Source organism: Chrysemys picta, chromosome 2 (assembly GCF_011386835.1).
Source record: "Chrysemys picta bellii isolate R12L10 chromosome 2, ASM1138683v2, whole genome shotgun sequence".
In the NCBI taxonomy this organism is placed as follows: Eukaryota; Metazoa; Chordata; order Testudines; family Emydidae; genus Chrysemys; species Chrysemys picta.
In genome coordinates, this window is record NC_088792.1 from 20,894,363 (window position 1) to 20,912,618 (window position 18,256).

The window sequence follows — 18,256 nt, forward strand, 5'->3', positions numbered from 1 at the left end:
CCCATCACACTGCTTGGTTCCATCAAGCTGCTAATGGCAGCTGGTATGCTCCATCTGAGAATAGGGGACAATGGCCAGTCGGTACCTATAGTTACAGATGCACTGACTGACCCCTTCTCTTTCGCTGTACTGGTCAAACTTATTTAACTCTGAAGCACAAGGTGTGTGGGGACTTCCTTAGTTGGATCTTGGAGTCATGTCCTCTCTCCACAGACAGACCTGCACTAATTTCTTTATATTTAGGGCCTTTTGTTCCCATGGGGTTAAAGTAAGGAGGCAGAGTTTGGGCCTTAGACACTTGGTGGAGAGGGTCCTCTAGAATGGAGAGGAAAGGATTGTGGGTAAGTAGTAGTAACTGAGGCATCTCTTTACACCACCTCTTTGGTGAATCTTTGCTTTTTTGATCCCGTTTAGATATACCCTTAGTGGCCCCTGGATGCACCACCAGTCCTTTTAATTTGAGATCCAGAAACTTTATTCTTTGATAAAACACTTGTGTACAGAGCAGAATTCAAATCTACTAAATTAAATAATTCTTATAAATGCTGTTTTATTCAGTATAAAAATAAGATTTTTAATAGACGAAAAAGCTCTCATGCGTTCATGAACAACTTTCCACGTTTCATAGTTATTTCCCCTTTCTGGTATCTATCCATTTGTATCCCTTTCTATTTAAATAGCCTTGATTTCTATTTCTCTGATTGTATTTTTCTTACAAAAATAACCATCATTATTAAATATTCTTTCTATTTTCTGATTGCAGTATGCTTCCATAGATCTCCATTACATCAGCTCTTTTTTAAAATTTCAGTATGTAAGATTAGTTTTGTTTCTGGCATTGAACCCTTCGTTGTAAACTTTTTGCTAAAAAAAAGTCTTAAGTTTCTTAAAGCAGTATCTTAAAATATACGTCAGAATATAATTGTATGTGTTATTTGTGGAAGTCTTTAAAATAGCTGTTTAAATTACTTTTCACACATTTCAGATAACTTAAGGTAGTGATGCATTTTTAAACTATTAATGTTTTATCTCTCTCTTCTACCGTTCATTTGCCACTTGTCTTACATTTTGAGGTCTGAGGCAAACACTGTCTAGGATTGCTAGGGCAATGCCTCAGGTGTAAACACTACTATGATACAAACAATAAATGTTGCTACTAATGTTAAAAATTCTAAGTAGCATTATAAAGTGGAGTACAGGCTGAACTTGTGGTCCAAAACGGAAACCAACGCTTTAGCAAATTTAGTAGCAGAACTGATTTTTTTCGTTATTATACGAAAGCATTTTTTGTTATGTAAAAATATCTTTCCTTTAGTGGATCCTAGACACTGCAACATTTTAGGGGAATGAGGCAAAATGAAATTGTTTTCATTGTACTGGAAAGTACAAAAAGCAAATTGAATTACATGTCATTTTCAAAATTATTTCAGATTTAATAATGAGGTGGTATAAAAGTAGGGAAATTAGGGGTTTTAAAAACCTAGTATCTAAAGTTTTTGGGTCACATTAACAAGTGTGTTACTCTTAATTCATGTCTTGCAATTTACATCGCCAGAGCAGTCTGTCATTTCTGAATGGTATTCAGTGATGGGTGGTGATTAACTATTACATGTTTTGTAATAGCATTTGTTTAGGAGGTAAATTACTGATGGAAATGAAAGAACACTTGTGAAAACAAGTCTACTGAAGTACTTTCTCAAAATTATTCTGCTTTAGTTATGGCTTTACTATAATAACAGTAACAGTAAATGAAATTTTCACTGGATTACCGTGTAGCAACAGCAGATCACAGGTAGTGTAAAAAGCATTTTGTTTCCATTTAACAGTATACATGGTATCAGGTGGTGTTGATTGACATTTCTTGGATAGTGCTTTATATGGCATTTCATGCAAATCATGTTTGAATGAGACTGCTGCATCAAATTACATTTCTTTCAGATTATAGCCCTTGCAGATGTGAGACTGAGCTTTGTTCAACATCTACCAGAAAGCTTTCGTTTTGAACATTTACTGTTTTCACAACTTGTCTGCAGAGCCCTGTAATTACAGCACTTAAGATAGTGAAGGAATGATGGGCATTTTCTCTTATCAGATCTATAAGTAGTAGCAAGCAGATGCAGCATGAGATCCCTCCAGCTGTCAAATATTGTCAGGCTGGCATAGAGGGAATGCAGTTTAAAATGCAGGTGACATAATACCCAACATCCTCCATTTGCTAGTAGGCTTCTGATTAATCACGATTACCATACATTATCATACCATCAAATTTAATCATATCAGTGAATTCCCATCTGCAAGAGGAGCAGCAGCAGCTAAACATGATGGTAACAGCTATTAAATAAGAGAGGAATACATGGTTTCTAAAATGCAGTAACCCTTTAACTTGTCATACTATCTCCACGGTGCACATGCTCCATAGATGTTAAAATCAAACAAACAGAGAATTCATACATTTATATTTTATGGTACTTGCCATATTTGGTTTCTTTGCTAACTGCTATTTCAGACTTGTGAGCATCCTGAGTTGTGGAATTAAAGATATGTAGTATATTTTTTTTAAAGTTTTTTTTCCCTGCATTAATGAAATCTTAGATTTTTCAATAGTTTCATTTTTTATTATCTAACTACTTAAAAGTTGCTAAAAAAACAATCTGAATGAATGCAATTTTAACTTTTCTGTAAGTCTTCTTGTGAGAAAAATACAAATTCTCTAGAGGGGAAACCAGCACAAATTATTAAACATAACTATATAGCAATTAATTAGAGGCCAATAAGGAGACTCTGATGGCAAAAGTCAAGACCCCTTCCTCCTCCCATAAGGAAATCCAATGAACATGTTTCACACCATTGTATGAATGAATTCTGTCCTACAACAAACTGGATCTGCATCTGAGAGATAACGCACTGGATTAATAGAGTCTGAGTGCAGAAAGGCAGATGGGTCCCAAACCTGGAAATACATGTGTGCATAACATTATGCACACAAATAGTACCAGTGAGTTCAGTGGGAGAGCTCTCACATATAAAATTACTCAGATTACTCCTGGGGGGATTCTGCGTGACTGCACACCTGGAGAACTCCTCTCCTTCCTCTCCCCCCCACCCCCGTGCAGAATTCCTGTGCTTCCCTGCAGAAAACAGCAGGGAAGCCACGGGGTGTGTGTGTGTGTGGTGGGGTGGGAGGAGAGACACTGCCATGGGTGCAGTTTTTTTGGGGGGGTTGCCCCCTCTAAAGAGGGGGCACACAGGGTTACATGTCACTTTTCTGCAAGCACAGAGCTGCCCAATTGAAGGAGGCTGCATCTTTGCTATGCTGGCTCTGCAGCTGAATGCCGCCTCCTGGGTGCTATTGCCAGTCGAGTTCCCCATCTGTGTGCTGGGAGCCTTCCTGTTTTCTGTGCAACAGTGAGTGCTGGCAGTGGGGCTGGGTAAGGGGGTGTGAGGGAAATGAGGAAAGGGGGTATCCACCTGGTGCGCCTCGCACAGAGTTACAGGGCCCGGGGATGTTTCTGGGGTAGGCCTAGCCCTTGCACTGTGTCAGGGTCAGGTGCAGCCTCACTGCCAACTCCCTGTACCGAGGGAGGTGGGAGCTTCAGGGTGATCTCCCACAGCCAGCTGTGCTCCCCACTGCCATGCTGTCGCCACATTTATTTATTGACATAAAAATTTGCAGAATTCTGCAGAATTTTACAAATATTTTGTACAGAATTTTTTATTTTTTTGGCGCAGAATTCCCTCAGGGGTATCAGATGCAAGTATTGATAGGGTCAGGGCTATGTAAATCACTTTCAAAATCTAGTTTCTCTGCAGAAATATAAACCAGGAATCATGTAATTTAACAACTGTATAGCAAAGTCTTAAATGTTGTTTACTGACATATCTCCTAGTCTAAGTCAGCTGCGTCAGTAATATTAGTAGTTTGTAAAGCTGCTTTTAGTTTGGGTTTTGTTTTTTGGTGGAAATAAAACATACTTGTTTTCATTTTTAAAAAGATATGATCACTCCAATGTTTGTTTTGCTTTGAGGTTCTCAAATTGCTTTTATATTAGTTACAAGAATATCCCTTTGCACCACCCAGGCTGGAATAAAATGTAGAAATCCTGAATTTCTTGTATTCATGATCTGATTAGTGCTAGTCTTTTTCAGAATTCTCACTGGTAACTTGCGGGACCACTAGGACACACCAGGTCATAAACATTGTTAATGGTCTTCCCAATTAATAGTCTCTAATCTAAGGAAGAAGAAATGCTCTTAATGAAGCTTAATCTCAATAGTCCTGAAACAGAGGAATTTCTAAAATGTGCTTTTCTTATTCACATGTTTGGGGACGCTGATCAGTCTGAGATTTCTAATACATTGTAAATTTCCCAGCACATCAATCTTCAAAAAGATCTGTACTGTCCTTAAGCAAAGTGGTTGCTGGGTTCTCTATTGCCAATGGGAAATTTTCTAGTCTGCCACCCTAAATTTAACTGCTATTTTGTACCAGTCCTCCAGATTCTGTTGTGTGCACTATTCCTATGTTATATTGAATCTTCAATTAAACATTTCAGTGGTAGTGGTAATGGCCATCTCTAACTTTCTTATGCAAGACCCTAGAGGAGAAACTTGTAAACCAAAGATAAAATTGAAGTTGAAGCTGCAGAAGACTCATTAGTTTTAAAACTAAACAGCTATACTTTTAAAAAACATTTTGTCACGTTAGGGTTTCTAATCTCATCTGAGATATTTAGGGTTGCACCTCTCTTCCTGCAGATAACAGAGGCTGTTCAGGTTTGTTCATGAGGTTTCATCACTTTGCTATGCCCTTTCCCTGCTAACTGTAAATACTCTTTTTCCAGCCATGCATACAGAGCAGTGAGAGCTCAGCTTTCAAGAATCATTGTTACCATCATGGCTTTAAAGCAGGAGTTTGGGACAAGAGTGAGCAGTATTTCTTGCCTTATTTACCTAAATATCCTAACATGAAATTCCTCCGTAACTCTCCTTGCCTTGCACAGATCTTCCACCCTCTCAGCCTATATAAGAGCATGGATGGAATTTTTACTGATGTAAAGATAAAGAAACCAGGTGTTATAGCTCTTCTGGATTTTCCAATAGGATGGCTCGGACTTGGGCCTATACCTCCAATGTGATTTCTCATGTCTTAGCATTATAAAGTGTCAAACATATATTCCACATCTAGTGGATCACCTAATATTATTCAAAGTTCCTTTTAGTTTTGACTTAATTTGGAGAGACATTCCCAACCTATTTTCCCATCCTGGATCTGTGTATAGTCTTACAGCTCCCACAGCCCTTCTGTTTGAACCAATTTTCTATTTCCTGAGACAGTTTGAATAGAGCTAACTACTGTGTTATGATTTTTTTAACTGACTCCTGAGTGATCTGATTCTATTGAAAGTATTTATACATTCAATATCACATGAATCTGTTTATTACTATAAACTATTATTATTGTCCTACTTTTGATAAAGGTATATAAAGGCTTAAATAAAAGGCATAGTTTAAGTATTAATTTAATTAGAGAAAATAATTATGCCAGTCAGTGGGCTATTTTCCCCTCAATGCAAACGCATCACTGTAATAAGCATTAAATGGAAGTTATTGGGCAGATTAGGTCCCAAATTTAGTCCCAAATTTAGGTGTTTAAAATAGTATTAGAATGCATATATTATTTTTCAATTTCAGTGAATCATTCCTCATCCTAAAAACATTGTGCCTAGTAAATGAGAACCAAGTGAAATTGATTAGAAGTGTACCTCTTAAAAGCATACAGTGGTGTGTATAAATTCTACATTAAAATCTTTTATAATGCACTCAAGGTATATAAAATGTGTCTAGTTATCCACGACAATAAGTGCTTTCTCCTAAAAGGTAGGCATTTTAGGAAAGCTTTTTGAAAAGTCTGATGACTGCTGAAATAAGAGGATTAACATCTTGTGACAGATGGCTATAGTTTTAATTGTGTCATAGGTTATAGCGGTCATTATTCTTTGCATTAAACCATATAATAAGAATTAACTGAGTGGCCCTGCTTAACTGTCAATGGGGTTCTCATAGCTCTTTGCATTTTAAGTGAGATTAATAAATGAAAACATGTTGTAGAGCCAGGGTATAATTTATTGAAAGATTCATGAAGTTTCAATGACATTGTTAAGGTATTTAATTAGTCTCTTGAAAAAAGTATAGTGACCCTTTTTGGGAAGCTGATAAGTCATATAATAGCTGTTAGATCCTCTTTATTCCTTGCTTTATAAGATTAACTTTGTGCTAAGCAATTTATGCTAAGTTTTCTCTTTTATTGGTAACCAAAGTTATTGGTGCTTCTTGAATAGATTATTCCAGATAACATCATGTAATTAACAAGAGATGCAGAAAAGTAAAAGTACAATTTGTGTAAGAATTGTATGAGAGAATGTTAATTTCTTAACTAGGAAGGATATTTAAGGGGATAAAAAGGAAAGCAAAATAGTGCAATTCTTTGAAAGGATTAAAGTAACCTTATCTCATATTCTTTCAGAAGGAGGATTGCCTGAGTGTGTGAAAGTCATGTTCAATGAGCTATTCACAACTCTAATGAATTGTAGACACAACTTGGCATTGCAATTTTTGCAAAAGTGATTGATAGCATGCAAGTTGTGCCTTAGATATATTGAATAATGGAAGTCAGTATAATGGGAAATTGCATAACCAGCATAGCATGTAAGACTGTAGAAAGAAATATGTCTGTGGAGCCATAATTTGTAGTATGAGGGGAAAAGTGATGGAGGAGTGGATGGGGACTTCTTTTTGTGGGGGATGAGGGTGTCAGGTAAACTTAACACACAATATTTCTGAGATTTCTAAAATTCAGCCATGAACAGTTAAATACAAAGTTAATTTTAAACATAGTTTATTTCAGGAATTTGCCTGTCACCATGGAAGCAGGGCAAATTTTACATGTTATTTTTTAGGTATCTATCCACTGCCACTTTCCAAACTTTTCAGAGTAGAACTGCACTTTCAAGTGCTCTGGGATAAATGGCATGCGAGAGTTCAACATCTATTGTTTTTCAAAGATTTCCAGAACAAGTTAATTCAGTTTAAAATTTGTAAAGATTTTTTTAAATTAACAGTCTGCATTCCCAACATGGAGTCTGGAAGTCGTCATGTTTCCATTTTCTGAGAGATTGTATAGTGGGGACACGCAAATAAGGAAATGTGACGACCGTTGTCTGTTCCCCTCCAGACCTGCAACTCCCTTTGGAAAGCTCATAAGACCTGAGCAGTGGGAATGAGTCTCTAACATCATGCCTTCAAAGAAGGAAATTAATTACCCTCTCAGTTCTCTTGATATATTCTCATTACTGTTAGTTGGGGTGCTAGTCTAGCACTTTAGCAGGGACGTTGCCAATCCTTACCAACCTTCAGGGAAAAATACACTCTTAAATGCAGACCTTATGTGGTAGTACTGGGCTTGCCTACAGCGATCCTTTGTCACACAAGCTGCACGTTTGACCACATTTGTCTGTCATCTTTCTATTTATAAATAGAATATTTTGAGCAGTAAAGATTGTAATAGGACATGAATTGCTCCGTTCACCTCAGTACTATCTTTGTAAGTAGGCTTAAATACAGCAAAACATTCATTTTGGAGTACTCTATTGGGATTATAAACTTCTCTGTTAATAAGTAAAAGAAATTAATCCTTTAAAAATATTAATGTGTAAATTTACATTGTAAGAGCTTTGAGGCAGATATACCCTCTGTATTTCTGCAAAGCACTATGTAATTTACAGTTCTTTATAAATTAATAATCAGTTGTGTACTCTGTTTGCCTTCTTTGACCTTTGCCTTCCATGATGTAGTGGGGTAATTTATTATTATGTAATCAACCTTATTTCAAAGGGCCAATTCTATCCTAAGTTATGTTAGTACAACACATGAACTTCAGTGAAGTTCACATCCAGACAACTGAGCAATATTTAGCCCAGTATAAACAGTGATATCCACAAACTGAATGGTAAATAGCTTTTCACTAGCGTAGTATCACCCTTTTTTCAGTTCCAACCTTGGAATCTCCAAAAAAACCCACAAGCGAATCAGTTCTCTAAATCTAGCTACGTAACGTTTTAGGAAAAAAAAAAGCTAATACCAACACTTTTTCTCTGTTAGGGAAAATGAGCAATAAGAATTCAGTCCCACTGTACCTTCATAATTGAGTCAGTCCTGCTCTCTTCTAATGAGCCTGCATTTGGCTCTGTCCTGTAGAGTTGCAGATTTCAAATCCCAAATGATAGGGTTTGTCTGCTTATGGGTAGTAAGAAGTTTGGAGCCTCCAGTCCCTTCTCGTTGAAGTTCTACTTACCTTTAAACTCTGACAATAGGAAGAGTACAAGAAGTACCATAACTAGAAAATGGTTTTCCTGGCTTTTGTACTATCAAACCCTAAAGCCAGTAGAGCTTAAAAATGATGTAGCATTTAAATCAAACCACTGCAGAAATAGAGAAGCCTCTCTGAGATTTTTCACCTTGCTACCTTCCCCCCCCCCCCCCCCCCCACTTCAAGTGAGTGGTGCTGGTGACTAGTTGGTGTTAGTCCTGGATTTTGGAATAGTTCAGGAAGCTTTACTTTCTAGGTTAGTTTATCATCTTCCATCTAGTGGAATATTTGTCTTGTGTAACGTTTCATTGAAATATATAATACAGATGGATACAGTATGGTTGTAGTAAAAAATGACCAATCCCATGGCAAATTGTTGACAAAACTTCTTGTGCCTGTTAAGTCATGACATGCATCATAAACATTCAATATTGTACATTCTTATTACATTACGAAATCAATGATGAAACTAGTATTCCCTGTTGATGGAAAGGACTCCTCCAAGTACCATCGACCCATCTTTCTTCCCACATCGCACTGTAGGTCCTGCATTACAGCTGCCTTTTTTCTGGGATGGAAGTCAGGAAGTTAGTTTTGTGTAGCCATTTATTTCTGCTGTTGCAGTCCAGCCCAGGTGGGTCGCTGGAGGATGACAGTGAGACACTTACTCCTTTTCTTTCCTCAATTTAAGGACAAATCTCAGCCTTGAGATTAAGGGATTTGACCTCTATTACCTTGCCTGACAACACTAGCTTGTATGAGCCTCTTTCATTTAGTTGAGAACCAGTTACCTTTTTTTTAAGTATTCAAGGTTGTAAGATTAATTGAAGTGCTTCTACGGAATCAACGTACTGATTACTCATGCAAAGTAATGGGTCAAAATAAATTGTTTTTTGCAAAAAGACACCTTAGTTGACATGTATACTCACTATTTTGCTGTAATTTGAAACTGGGCAGATATAAAACCATGAAAAATGGAAGTAACTACTGTGCATATCAAGATTTATTATGCATCTGTGTTACTGTATGCTTATTTTGGCAAAAATATGCCATTATGAAAACTGGCTGCTGCACCTGCTCTGTTCATTTTTAACGTTAAATAACTGCATGTTCTGCTTTTATTTTTGTTTGCCAAATATCAATGGCAGTTGGCGGTATTAGAGAGTTGCTGACTTTAGAGGTTAGTATTGATGAGTCATTATAGTAATAATTCAGCGCTGGCATTCTAGTCTGTAAATTTAAGATTAAACTGCAGTTTTTCTAGATATATTTAAATGCAGGTTTGACCTTTATCTTTCAGAAATGTATGTAATGTGCATCTATCAGTAAAATAGTAAGTCTAATTTTACTGTACCTTATTTCTCCATTAAAGCAACTGCAATGAAGTTTCATTCAGAGGTGCCATTGTGATTTTGGTGCTTAAGAGTTTACAGTGTTTTATATGAATGAGAAATTTAATGATCTCACAGGCAAATAAATCCGTATCTCAACTGATTTGACTCAGCTCATCAGTACCTCAAACGCAGTGCAAAAACAAACAAAAACTGGAAAAAAATTCAACCTACATGTATGCGCATTGTCTGAGAATTTAAATTAATGGAAGTCAAAAAATAAATGATAGCACTGGATAAAATTTGTAAAATTAAAAACTTGGAAAGTTGTACAGCACATATCCTGCTCACAATACAAATTAATATTTAATAGAATTGTATTGAAACTGCTGAATCTATACAAATCTATAACATTACACATGATTACTATGTAATTTAGGCACAGTAGTAAATTCTTCCTCCAGTTTTTAGTAAAAGTCAAATCAAACCCTGCTTAAAAATCATAGGGGCCAGATCCTGTTTCCATTGAGATTTGGTAGAACAGAATCATGCCCATAGTTTGTCCTTACAGGAATAAATGTTACTATCCTTGAAAAATGTTCATCCTTCACATTTCTTTTCTGTGAATAACAAATCTATTTATAATTGACTTTGCATGACTTGTCCTTCATATTATCAGCCTAACAGTAAGTGGTAGTTCATGTAGTTTTTCACTGGCTACTCAAAATAACCAGTAAAAACCTTTAAAACATATAAGTGGCAAAATGTACTCACCGCAACTGTTTGTAGTGGGTCTTTGTCCAGTTGACCAAATGAAAAGGAGTGGCTTTCCCTTTAAGGGCTCCCTGTACAACTGGTGGTAGAGAGGGAGGAAGGGGAAGGTTTACCCCCTGTAGGAGCGGGAAGCAGCTAGACTAGGTATCGGGGAGGAGTGAGCATTGCCCTTCCAGCTGCTCAGAAAGAAGAGGGGTGTTGATACTCTGTGCAGTCCCAGAGGAACCCTCTTTTACCTGGACTGAGCTGGCAGCATCCACCCTTCCAGCCATGATAACTGAAAGAGGATGGGGCTCCTTCATGATCTGCTGTGATCATTATGCTAGTTGCCTCTTCTTTTTCCTTGGGGACTAGGAAGGAATTTTTCCCTTACCACTGGATTGGCTGAGGTGGGGTGGATTTTTTTTCATCTTTCCCACAATGGGTGTGGGACCCAGTGGGGTAGGGCAGAGGAGTAAAGTTATAAGGTTGCAACATAGATTTGCGCATTTTGTTTTATTTTGCTTGGTGACTTACTTTGTTCTGTCTGTTACTACTTGGAACCACTTAAATCCTATTTTCTGTATTTAATAAAATCACTTTTTATTTAGTAATTTACTCAGAGTATGTATTAATACCTGGGGGAGCAAACAACTGTGCATATCTCGCTATCAGTGTTATAGAGGGCGAACAATTTATGAGTTTGCCCTGCATAAACTTTATGCAGGGTAAACTGATTTATTTGGGTTTAGACCCCATTGGGAGTTGGGCATCTGAGTGCTAAAGACAAGCACACTTCTGTGAGCTGTTTTCAGGTAAACTTGCAGCTTTGGGACAAGTGATTCAGACCCTGGGTCTGTGTTGGAGCAGACAGGAGTGTCTGGCTCAGCAAGACAGGGTGCTGGAGTCCTTAGCTGGCAGGGAAAACAGGAGCAGGGGTAGTCTTGGTACATTGGGTGGCAGCTCCCAAGGGGGTTTCTGTGATCCAGTCCATCACAGTGGCATATAAAATATGCAAAACTTGTGGCAGATGTCCAGTGCAGGTACTCATTATGGAAGGGATGTGATTATTGGATCAAATGGATTGGAAAAGGATTTGAAGGGAAAGCATCCCTTACGGGAGCTGAGGAAGGAGGGTTTGGGGCTCCTACATGAGATACAGTGGGAAGCCAAACTGCTTCGTTTTATAGCCCCCTTAGTCTTCTTAGGAGGGTAGGGTGACAGTTCTTGGCAATTGGATGGCAGGGGCCATGTTGGGGGTTATGAGGAAATGATAACCTTCACTATGCAATTTATTGCTAGGTACTCCCAAATATTTTAAGTGAATGATGTTGCAGCCTAATTAAACCACATCCATTCCTGAACTATTCCAAAATCCTTGTTGCCTTATGGCTTGACTGGACTGGACTGCAGTTAGATATTTCCAGCTGTCAGCTGGGATGGATTAGCAAGGACTAATGCTTAAATAATACATCTTAATAACTGAATAGACAGTATTCAGTGTTACTTTACTGATGTATATTCTACATCAGTGATTTAGATAATGTCATAGAGAGTACACTTATAAAGTTTGCGGATGCTACAAAGCAGGGAGGGGATGCAAGTTCTTTGGAAGATAGGATTAAAATTCAAAATGATCTGGACAAACTGGAGAAATGGTCTGAAGTACATAGGATGAAATTCAATAAGGACAAATGCAAAGTACTCCACTTAGGAAGGAACAATCAATTGCAAACATACAAAATGGGAAAGACTGTCTAGGAAGGAGTACTGCAGAAAGGGATCTGGGGGTCATAGTGTATCACAAGCTAAATATGAGTCAACAGTGTAACACAGTTGCAAAACAAGCAAACATTCTCGTATGTATTAGCCAGGAGTGTTGTAAGCAGGACAAGAGAAGTTCACCTCTACCCCAGTATAACGCGACCCCGATATAACATATATCCACTAATTTGGATATAATGCAGTAAAGCAGCGCTTCGGGGGTGCGGGGCTGCGTGCTCCGGCGGATCAAAACAAGTTCGATATAACGCGGTTTCACCTATAACGCAGTAAGATTTTTTTTGGCTCCCAAGGACAGCGTTATATCAGGGTAGAGGTAATTCTTTCACTCGTACTGTGCGTTGATTAGGCCGCAACTGGAGTATTGTGTCCAGTTCTGGGTGCCACATTTCAGGAAAGATGTGGACAAATTGGACAAAGTACAGAGAAGAGCAACAAAAATGATTAAAGGTCTAGAAAACATGACCTATAAGGGAAGATTAAAAAAAACTGTGTTTGTTTAGTCTGGAAAAGAAGACAGAGGGGACATACCTTTTCAAGTACATAAAAGGTTGTTACCAGGAAGAGGGAGAAAAATTGTTCTCTTTAACCTCTGACAATAGGACAAGAAGTAATGGGCTTAAATTGCAGCAAGAGCGATTTAGGTTGGACATCTGGAAAAACTTTGTCAGGATGGCTAAGCACTGGAATAAATTGCCTCGGGAGGTTGTGGAATCTCCATTATTGGAGATTTTTAAGAGCAGGTTAGGCGAACATCTGTCAGGGATGATCTAGATAATACATAGTCCTGCCATGCGTGCAGGGAACTGGACTAATTGACCTCTCAAGGTCCCTTCCAGTCCTATGATTCTATGCCTGCCTCATTTATTGTAGAAGTGGAAAGGTGTGTGGTGAATGAGACAGGGCATTGCAGTAAGAAAAAGGACCGTCTCATAACTAAGGCAGTTGACTGATGCATTGGAGAGTTGGATGCTATCCCTGCTTCTACCACGGAGCTCCAGTGTGATGCTGGACAGATCTGTTAAACTTTTTGTGGCAGCAGGGGGGAGGGGAGCACTAATTGTGGTGTTCATTTTCTGGTACCTGAGTTGAGACCTAGGGATTGATTTGCAGAACTGAAGACTATGGGAGCAGTACTTTGAACATATTAAGTGCTATGAGATGCTGAATGCTCTGAAAAATCAAGGCCTTGGTGTTTAGAATTGGGCACCCAAAATTTGGTGGATACTTTTCATCTTAGTCTTTTTGTGCCTCAGTTCTCCATCTGTAAAATAGGGATCATAATGCCTCTTCACCTTATAGGGGAATTGTGAAAATAAATTGTTTGTGAAGCTCTGATACGCTAGAAAACTCCATGAGGAAATTAATAATTCTGCCTTAAGAACAGGGCTTGAAGAGTGTGCAATAAATACAGACTTGGGCTACACATTGAACAATGAGAAGACAAAATAGTGAATCCTGTGCAATGAGGCTTGGGTCCTGTGGAATAAATAGTATGTTATGTTATTAAAGACCAGCATAGTTCATGCATACATGTGGATAGAATTAAGGTTGCATTGACAACTGTAAATCTGGAATTTTCTACCTTTGAAGTACTTGACTTTGCAACCTAAATAACTTTCTTTTAACAGTTGTTTTTATATGCAGTTTGCTAGGTTTTTAAAAAGGTAAAACAGTTTCTCTTGTGTGCAGCTGTAATAATTTCCCAATCATGCATTATCAGCAGGGTTTGAACCCTGAATCTTTGGCTCTGCAATACACACTGCTACCACTTGAGTGTCAGGCCTTAATTACATTGGCTAGCAGTAGCAGAAGTGTGTTTTTGTGGGGGTGAGGTGTGCTACCAACACCATGTGTGCTGGGTAAAGTAGGTGGTCGGGGGAGCCCTGCCTGGATCTGTTTTCCCATCTCCTTTCCAGGAACTGTGGGGCTCCTGTCCCATGTGTAGCCCCCAGAGGAGGAGGAGATGAGAAACTGGTACCATGTGCCAGGTCTAGAAAAGGAGTTTGGTCAGATGGGGTAGCCTGGTTTGGCGTGCTCACCTCCTCCCCCACTCTACTACAGGTGCTCTGGCAGCTCCTGGGTGTTCCTAGTACAGTGTATGGTGATGGTGCTTAGGTGGTAGCACAGGCCTAGCTCTTCAGAATGTTCAGTTGTCATATTGGCAGGCTGCCAGAATTTTCCTGCACAACAAGTGAGAGAGAGGCAATATTTAATAGTAACATTCAACTAAACCTGAATGGAATTTCCTGGGACAAGAAAAGTCACTTCTCTAGCCCGAGGCTTTTTCCTTACTGAATTTCAACGGCTGGCTGCTTACAATGGAGGTATTAAGATGTTTCAAGAAAAGGTCCCAAGAATATTTTATAATGGAAAAAGTTAGGCAGTTTAAATAGAGAAGCCACTATCAGCTCTTCCTATAAATTTTACATGTGTCGTGAAGACTTTCATGCTTGAGTTTGAAATAATACCTCTCCTCTAAATGAAGTAGCCACTGGAGACTAGATGGTTCAGGAGACTGATAATGGGATATAGAACCTTTAATCTGTAGGGTTGCTAAGTCCAGTCTAGTGCAGGGTAGGAGTGACCAAAAGTAGTTATGTCTGACAGCTGTTTAGTGATGTAAAATGAATGATTGCAGCCCTGCTCTTAGTGGAAAGGTGTTAATTGCTCAAAAACCTCAATTTTAGCACTCTCAGCAGAGAGGCCAGAAGTTTTATGGGCATGGAGACTCAACTGTTCTTAAAATTGATGACCAGCATAGTAAAAATTGCCCAACTTGCTTAAATGATATTCTTGAATTATGGTTAGCTCTGTGACACCTACCTTTTCCCATGCGCACGCGCACACACTAGGATGAGTGGTAGGGTGGAGGCCATGGCACATGTTTCTTCTGGAAGTATGCTGGATTTGGTAAATTTCCAAGTGCCATTTTAAGATCTATGTTGTGTTCTTTCAGACTTTTAACGTTCTCTTACTTAACTTTAAAAGGGAGTGTCTCTTCTTGACTCTGTTTATTTTGAAGGGCTTGTTTTTGCTTAATGTGGTTCTAATTGTTGGTGAATACTAGGAGCACATGTAATACACATCGCTAATTTCTAAATGCATATTAGTTTGAAAACAAGGCTGTACTGAGATGACATTGATTATCTTTCTGACTTTTTCATGCATGCTTATCATGAATATGGTATCTGTTTCCTTGTGAATGTATTGATAGATGGGAGACTGCCTCACATTTTCAGTGGATGGTATCAATTTTTAAAATTGTCAAACATTTCCATATAAAAGCAAATAATGATAGTGGTAGTATGAATTACTGAATTAAATCTGAATTATTCTGTGTGCTCCTGATTGTGAAATAACAGTACATTAAGCCAGTGTTTAAAGGCTTATTTAAAACTTTTTTAAAAAATCAAGAAAAGACAGATTCTGTGTAAATTTTTCTTATGCCTTTTGAAATGCTTCAGATGCTTAAGTATTTAAGTTTTATGTGAATTGGTAGAAATGTTAGTTCCTGTTATTTATTGAAAGATGATTGCTCTAATTTTCTGGATGTCACAAATTGATTTTTTTTTCCCTTTTGAAGTAAAGCTGCTTCATTTCTGTAGCTTAGTTTGTTCTAAATAGATGGCAAAGAATAGCATGGTTTAAGAAGATAAATGTCAGGAACGTTTTCTAAAGTAGACATTCAGACTTTTGGATTAATGGGAAAGAAGGTCAATAATTGCATGGATTTCAATAAGCTTGAAAAGAAATGGCATTCCTGTGGTGCTACAATGACTATTAAAACGCTGTGAAATCATTTCAAGATCCTGTTCTCAGCTTCAGTGTCTGATCCATTGTGCAAGAATGACTCAGTAGGGCTGCCAACCTTGTACATATTACAGGAGATAATTGATAAGTCAACTGGTTTTTTTAAGAGTATTTTTAATAGGATATGGATGAATTTCTTAAAGATGGACTTAGTTTTGCTGATTTTTGTTTTATTAAACAGGGCCCTCCAGATTTTCAGCAGCACCCTCCTGGACCAGTTCCTACCAACTTCACCCAAGCCCCAAGAATCCCTCTACAGGACCAGTGGAGAGGCCCACCTCCACCACCTATGCCTCCTCCTCCTCCGCCTCCTCCTCCTCCCCAGGAAAGAGACCCTTTCTTCATGGGAGGTATATAATTTTTATTTTAGAGTATTATACAGGGTGACCTTTTTCATTTCAAATATACTATTTGAATATTCTTCCTTTTCACACAGTATCCTCTTCTCATATGTGTGGATAGATTAATTCATAGATCTGAAGATCAGAAGGGACCATTATGATTTAGTGTGATCCTGTATTTTGTCATCTCTCAAAAAGCAACCAAATAACATTTTCAGTTTGTTACAGTTCAGATATTAAATATCAACACCATTCATCTGTGGTCGTTCCCCCATTAACAGTTGTATCTATCTGGAATATTTGGTGCCCTACAAATTTAACTTTCTATGAATTCTGTGCAATCTTTCAGTTAATGTTAAAGTTACAACACAACAAACATGGTGTCAAGTAAAATACAAACATTGAATAAAGTGGCTTGACTAGGTCTTTGCGTGGATTGTTAGTTTTGTTCGGATTGTCAGTGCTTGCATTTCTCTAGTTCTAATTGCTGCTTGGAGTTGTTAGGATTTGCAGTAGAAATAATAAAAATAACTATTAATGCCAGCTAGTTATCAAATTGTCTTCTTTCTCCCAAGGGTCTGCATCTTCCATTCTAAGGTGGTTCTTAGCAGAAGCAAGAGGAGTATCTCTCATATAACCTTGCGGAGCTGCTCTTCCAACTAAAATATTTTGTAGTTATTCCTCAATCAAATTATCAAGTTACTCTCCTGAAGCTGAAAATATGGCAAGACTGTATTTAAAACACATTTGTATTCATGAGGAGGTTGTCACTTAATTAAATGTTTTGATTTCAACAGATCCAAGATTCCCAAGTCATCATATGTTTGAGCAACGGAGTCCCCCACCTCCACCCCCTCCCCCACTCCTTAACAGTACCCATCCTGTCCCTAACCAGAATCCTCTGCCTTTCAATCAACCTGGACCAGGATATAATCAGCAAGGGCAGCAACCAGTATTTCCCAGAGACAGACCAGTAAGACCAAACATCCAGCCTCAGAATCCTGCCGGAATTCTTCACTTCAGCCAACCAGGTTCAGCAAATCCACGGCCTTTCATGCAACCCAGACAACAATTCTTACAAAACCCAGGACAGCCATTTCTAGCAACACATACACAGCCCAATATGCAGGTATTAATCAATAGTAAAAGGGGCTTATAAGCACTGTTTCGAACTTTTGCATTTAGAAAGCTATATTGCGATCATTACGTTCAGCTCATAGCCGCGATCTAACCAAAATGCCTAAGTCTTGTTTGATATTACAAATATGAAGTAGATTTAAGTGTAGTGCCTATTATAGTGTTAGAGAAGCTGATTTTCATCACCATATCAACAACTCAGTTATGAAACTTACACCAATGTATACTTCAAAAGTGAAATTATTAAAATTGCTGTGATTTCTGCTCAACTGCTTACAGCTAATGAGATTAGAAAAGTTCTTAATGACATATTTTGTTCACCCACGGTTCCTTAAATTAATTTACTCCAGGAGAAATATGAAAGTATTGTATTGTTCCAAATGTGTGTTTACAGAGAGAAGTGTATGTATACAAAATAGACATTGCTGGGTTATTTCACCTCTTGTCACAGGTCTTGGGTGCCCTCTGCTGATAAAAATGAGCTGTGTGTTTTAGGGGACTAGCAATGAGAGAGAAATCAGTATGGCTTCTTAAAAATTAGTTTTTCTTTTAAACTGTTTGTTAAGTAGACAAATGGTTTGTATGACCATGAAAAATATTATGCAAAGACCCTTGAATTTCGGGGGTGGGGGGGATTGTTATAGATTCATGATGCATACACTGTGGATTTTTTCTTAAGAGTAAATATTATATTGTATAAAAAGCAACAAAGAATCCTGTGGCATCTTATAGAC

General features: G+C 38.1%; 1 protein-coding gene across 15 annotated transcripts in view; it reads left to right on the plus strand.

The window, feature by feature from the left end:
• Positions 1 to 18,256, plus strand: part of RBM33 (RNA binding motif protein 33) — a 145,419-nt gene that overhangs the window by 64,443 nt on the left and 62,720 nt on the right. For all 15 annotated transcript variants that reach the window (XM_024100986.3, XM_065582738.1, XM_065582739.1 and 12 more), the window contains 2 exons: positions 16,226 to 16,394; positions 17,183 to 17,514. In XM_024100986.3, coding sequence (XP_023956754.1) covers positions 16,226 to 16,394; positions 17,183 to 17,514 — 501 coding nt within the window. The remainder of the gene's footprint in view (positions 1 to 16,225; positions 16,395 to 17,182; positions 17,515 to 18,256) is intronic.